This window comes from Oncorhynchus tshawytscha, linkage group LG13 (assembly GCF_018296145.1).
Source record: "Oncorhynchus tshawytscha isolate Ot180627B linkage group LG13, Otsh_v2.0, whole genome shotgun sequence".
NCBI lineage: Eukaryota > Metazoa > Chordata > Actinopteri > Salmoniformes > Salmonidae > Oncorhynchus > Oncorhynchus tshawytscha.
The window spans coordinates 30529639-30535638 of NC_056441.1; the positions used below are offsets into that span (position 1 = coordinate 30529639).

Below are 6000 nucleotides of genomic sequence, written 5' to 3' on the forward strand. Positions count from 1 at the left end.
AAACCAATAAGCTGTTTCACCTTTCGAGACATCCACCCCCCCATCATGACAACATTTTTTGGTGGTTAATTGGATTTCCAGTTGTACAAACAATTCAGTCAGTGCTCTGGTCAAAATAAGCTCAATATATAGGGACTAGGATGCCATGTGTGACACACCCACACATCTTTTTCTGGTCACTAAAAAATACATCTGAAAAGTCCTTAAAGTTCGTACAATAGGTATACAACCTGACCATGACGTAGAAACATGATAGAATGACATCATTGCAACCAGTTTTGCTCCCTGGGGTAGTAGTAACCTATAGTTGCCTATTTGACTTCCCAAGGTGCCCATGTCCCCATCCATGATAGAGGATCCCCCCACTCTCTGTGATGTGGTTGGCCCACCTGCTTGCTCCTCTCCTCGGCTGCCTTCTTGTCGGTATCGGCCTGTTCTGCCGCGTCCAGAGCGTTCTCCTTATCCAGCTTCAACATAAGCATCTTCTTCTTGACTGCCTCCATTTTTATGAAGGTCTTTTGGGCTTTTTGACCGAGAAAAGGTGGGAAAAGAAGGATAAAGGGTGCAGGACAGTCCTGTCAAGTCAGTGGAATAGGAGTGACAGAGAGAGAAGGAGGGAGGGAGAAAGAGCAGAAGAGAGACCAAACTCTGGGATAGAAAGAGAACATATATATCCCAAAGAGTAGATGACCACACCCACAAACATGCCCCTCCCATTCTAGCCTACTGGCTCCACCCAACTCAATCCTTTAAAGGTCAGTTCTTTAAATGTATCTACTGAGCCTTCCTCTCTATAATAAAGCAAAGTAGGATGAGCTTACCTTGATGTTGCGTTGTTCCCCCTAATGGTTAAGATCATGTTTTGGGAACGCATGCTGATTCTAGATCTGTGCATACGGACAACTTCTACCGGCAGATAGAAAGCCTGTTCGCATCCATTTCCTTCTGTCTTCCTGTGGCAGCTGTCATATTCTTTGACATAATTGACATATATTGTATATTTCCTGCTGTGGGGGCTTTTAGTAATAAAAACAAAGGTGGTGGGAGAGAGAGAGAAGGACAATGAGCAGGGCATAGAGGATTAGGCAGATGCTGTCATAAAACAAAAGAGACAGTTCTATTTCTGTCCTGCACACACACACAGGGTTCAAATTACAGAGGGGTCTAGGAGTGCAGGGTAGTGTGGGGAGTGGGCACTACCATAATAAATCAGGAATCCCCCATACCATAGCTCTGGGCATCACTTAAATGTTGAAAATATTAGCTTCAGGGTTTGAAATGACAACCTTGGCAACTAAACAACAGTAGTAATTGTCCTTATTATTCATCCAAACTACAAAATTACATATTGGGTTCCTGACCCTATAAGGAGTCTATTGACAAGGTAAAACAACAATCTATCCTTTAGGTTTTACTAGCCGCTGTGTCCAAACACTAACTTTTGTGCATTTTTGTCCAAATACCAATACAGGTCAATGTCCCCGATATAAGCATGTTTTGCATTTCATGTCCAAATCATCTTAAAAAGTAACTTTGAGGTAGACAATTAATTTGAGACACTTTGCGATCATTTGGACATGAAATGCTAAATATGCTAACAAGGAGAAAGCACATCATCTCAACAGCTTACGCCAAAGAATCATGACATAGTAAATATTAAGAGGTCATAAACTTATACTACTTCATAACTCTTTTACGACAGCAACACCTGCTAATGTGCCTGACACCACTACTGCAAACTCCAATTCTCTTAAACATCAACTTGACAGGCAAAGATACAGAGTGACTGAAAGAGAGACGCCTAGCAATTTTACATTAGGTTAGTTAAGGTTAGCTAATGTTAGGTTAAAGGGGTTAGAAAAAGGTACAAAAGTCAACAAAACTTAAGATCCGATTCAATCAGATCCGCTTTAGCCGATATCCGCATAGCTGATGTTTTGACGGTGCCGGAACTGCGAGCTGTCAAATCCACAAGCAGCTCCCAGCATTATACCTAAAGCAGACATTGCCATTGGCTGCACGGACTCGCATTAAAATAAATCCCATGCAGCCTTGTTTACAAGTTCGAACACTGGAATGTGAGATGTAACCTACACCTCGATTAGGCTGATAGAAATATTTTGTTTCATGATTTTCAATTTGAACCTTGTTATTTCAATATAGCCTACACTTTCTCGTTCTGAACTTCTAACATGAGTGGGACGGGTGTGGCTTCGTGACAATGATCAAGAGCAGCTGCTCATCGATTTGACAGCTCCAAAGAAGTTACACCTCTGACACCCCGCCAGAACATAAGCTTTGCGAGTGTCGGCTATCGCCAGTTAGCGCTTGGTCTGATTGAATCTAGGCCTTAGTTCTGGAGGTCAGATCCAAGGTTTTATGTACTCTTCTAATAGTTACCACAGTTGTTAAATGTAAGAACAATTTAAGCCTGTTTGGTTCTACTGTGACCTACCTAAAACGTTAAGAATACCATAATCAGGCAATTATTTAAGCGCAAGAGAAAAATAAAGAGAGAGAGACATGGAGAAAGGGAAAGAGAGGGAGATAGCTTGAAGAAGGAGCCACAGTACAGCTTCCCGGTAACCTCACTCCCCCTGCTTCTCTCCCAGACCACCAGAGCTTGTCGGGGCTTACAGTGCCATGGCATCCCCAATGTTGGTAAATTCCAATGATGAATGGGGTTCAGGCGGGCCATAGAGAGGCGCCCACTATGCCAACTATGTCCCGCAATGGGGATATTTATACATGTTACTTGGCTGACATTGTCCCCAGCATTAGGGAGGGAGGGATAGAGAGAAACAAAAAGAGATGGAGAAGGGAGTGAGATATACTGTATATAGCTAGAGAGAAAGAGAGAGGTAGTGGACAAGAGTAAGAGGGTTAGAGAAGGGAGAGAATACAAGTCACGTGGTCGACAGTGTCCAGGTTTAGACTGTGGATGGATGGAAGGAAGGAAGGGGGAGGGAGAAAGAGAAACGACGAGATGGCTAAGAGAGTGAGATAGAACCTGTCCGTAAACAACTCCTCATGGAGATGAGACAATTGGACAGGTGGGTATGGACTAATGGCTGTTTCTGGATGGAGCCATAGAGTGAGAGAGAAAAAGCGAGGTAGTGGAAAAGAGAGTAAGAGAGATGGACACAGATGGGCAGTGGAATTCATTTTTTTTTTAAATGGCATAGAGAGAGGAAGTTAAAAAGGGTAAAGGGAAAAGAGAGATGGTGAAGAAGGTGAGAGAGTTAAGTGTGTTGGGGGGTTTGATAGATTTCACCTGTTTCGGTAGAGGCATCAAGTCACCATGAGGGGTTTAGGGGGAGGTATTTGGGGAAGCGGTGTCAGCCTACATTAGATAGATATAGAGTGTGAGACAGTGGGATACATGAGCTAAAGCCCTCCAAAAGACAGCTGCGTTTTACCACCGAATTGGATTGACGTACTACGGGGATCGTCAGTCTGATATGAGCTTTGGTAGCCACAGCTAATTCAGTGATTGTCTGTACAATGTGCCAGTTTATAGCAGAGCTAGATTCGATTACCAGAATGCAGTGGTAATGCTTCAGGTAAGAGCAACTGTTGGTAACACTTCATTTAGACCTTTTTTATCACAAGGTCTACCTAACACCGTCAAAATAATGACATACAGATGTCATAAACAGTCATGACCGCTTATGACAACTGTTACAAACCTTTGTTAGGTTTACCTCGGCATTAATTCCAATTAGGATAGGCATAATGCCAACACACTTACCATAATAATGGTTTGTGTCAGGACCATGATAAATTGTGGAAATAAGTCTTCATTACTGCACCACCTGTTGTTTTGACATAGGGCTCAAGTGAGGTGGACCACAACTATCTGTAGTAAGAGCACAAATCAAGAAGACCCTTTTTACACCAGCACAGAACTTGTCAAAACGAGTGGATATATGCCATTGATACATAAATATGTCAATATAACTTTGATAACAATGTCGTGTCTTTGGCTATGCCGGATTAAGTGATATGACATGCTATTCTATAAAATAATTTCTCTGTAATTAATATTACCTGATTGAGCTAATCATGTAAATGTAATTAACTAGAGAGTCGGGCACCACAAAATAATATTTATAGAGCTGTTATCTTCCGAATAAACTCTTAAAGACCTAGTAAGACCTAGTAATATTTTACACATAGCAGTCAATATTAATCGTCATCTTAATTCAGTCTCATCTGAAAGTTTTAAATTCTTGGTTATCTGCACGAACCCTGGCTAACAATTTGAATCAACAATACAAAATTGGGTTTAATCATTTATTTACTAAATACCTAACTAATCACACAGAATTACACATACACATAATGAAATCATAACTTGATTACAAATTACGTCATAAAGGAAAACGTCCCTAGCGGGCGGAACATATATGACAGCTTGTTACACAAAAGAAAAGGGCTGGGTTTGAGTGAAGGAGCGGGAAGACTGAGGAACAAAGGCCAAAGCTGTGCTATCGTAAAGACAGTATCTTATGCATTCTAAATTACCGCCCATTTGGAAAAGGAAAATGCAATAAATATTTACTCTGGGCTGAGCTGCGCTTCGGTAGGTTGGTGGTAGATGGAAGGCCGTGTTGCCCAACCGAGTCCTTTGAAGAATGTCTCTGGTTGTCAATTGGATACGTTGTAGTAACGTCGTTGTGTGGTAGACGGGATACTCTGTGTCTGTTCCTTCCTAACCTGCGTTTGCAGCTGCAGTTGCTAACTCAACGGCTAGGAGGTATCACTTCTGTAGTGAATAAGAGTTCAAAGTTCATACCATTCGCAACCAAAGCTCACGCTGATGTTGGCTTCATTCTGTAGTTATGTCGTCAAGGGTTTATATAGGAAGGGAGAGGAGGGCGTGTTTGAAAAGTTTTATAGCCCATGTCCCTTCACAGGGGCGGGCCACTGATTGAGCAGAGCCCTATCTTATGAAAACCCAAATCTCACATTTTAGAAGCTAAAATCACATTTAATCCCATCACGAATAATTTCATATTCAAACATTTAAATTGAACAACAATTCCATGTGAATCCGATAACTCTGATGTGTAGACTTTCCATTGTAGAGTTTGTCATCTTATCATTGATGAGAATGTCTCAGATGACAACCGAACTGACATCATATTCATTAAGTACCACCGCATATGTTCCATTGGTCGGATTACCAGAATATTGTTAATTTCCCCCCACCTTCTGATGTTCCCAGAATTTCTATGTTAACCAAGGGTTCGCAAATGTAACATCAGTAGGGTAGAGAGAGGAAAAAGGGGGAAAGAGGTATTTATGACTGTCATAAACCTATCCCCAGGCCAACGTCATGACAACAACTTGAAAGGCAACATTTGGATTTGACATTCATATCTTTAGTATGGGCTTCTATAAACATACATTGAATATAGTACAACCAAATAAAGACAGACACAAAATCATTGCCCATGTCATTTTTTTGCCAGATTGATACACACTATGCAAGCCAGGAAAATATGGTTCATGAGTCAAATTAAGATGACAAGAAATTACAAGAATAAAGAAAGTCTCAATTAAAGCATTTTAGTTTCAAAATAATTTAAAGGCAAATATAACGGTTGCTCGGCTGTCCGTTGTTCAAAAACAGTCCCCAATGTCATTGGTTTAGTCATTAATAGAGAAGACTCCGTTTTATAATTCGATGTTGGCAAAAAAGTTGTTGATTTCCCCTATCTCTCAATGCATCTCAAAATGGATTACATGGCATATTGTCTTAGTTCCATCTTCCAATTTCTGTATTTTTGACTGCTTCTTTCATATAGTCTACCAAGTCCACTATAGTTAAACTTGGAAACTACATTGCTTATGCTGAAGTCATCCATATAGGGATTAGGTTATTTTGTCCATTTAGGTAAAACTTTATTTTATGCTCCCTTATTGCCAGGTATTTACTTAGTAACTACATGGTGATAGCATAATTCTTTCTGGTAATTACTTGAAATTAATTAT

The 6000-nt window shown here is 40.7% G+C and overlaps 1 protein-coding gene across 3 annotated transcripts in view; it reads right to left on the reverse strand.

The window, feature by feature from the left end:
* Positions 1-643, reverse strand: part of LOC112264669 (tropomyosin alpha-3 chain) — a 33971-nt gene extending 33328 nt beyond the window's left edge. For 2 of the 3 annotated variants that reach the window (XM_024441427.2, XM_024441425.2), the window contains exon 1: positions 390-643. In XM_024441427.2, coding sequence (XP_024297195.1) covers positions 390-503 — 114 coding nt within the window. In that variant the 5' untranslated portion in view covers positions 504-643. The remainder of the gene's footprint in view (positions 1-389) is intronic. The other variant, XM_024441426.1, reaches the window with a different exon arrangement.
* Positions 644-6000: the final 5357 nt, after the last annotated feature.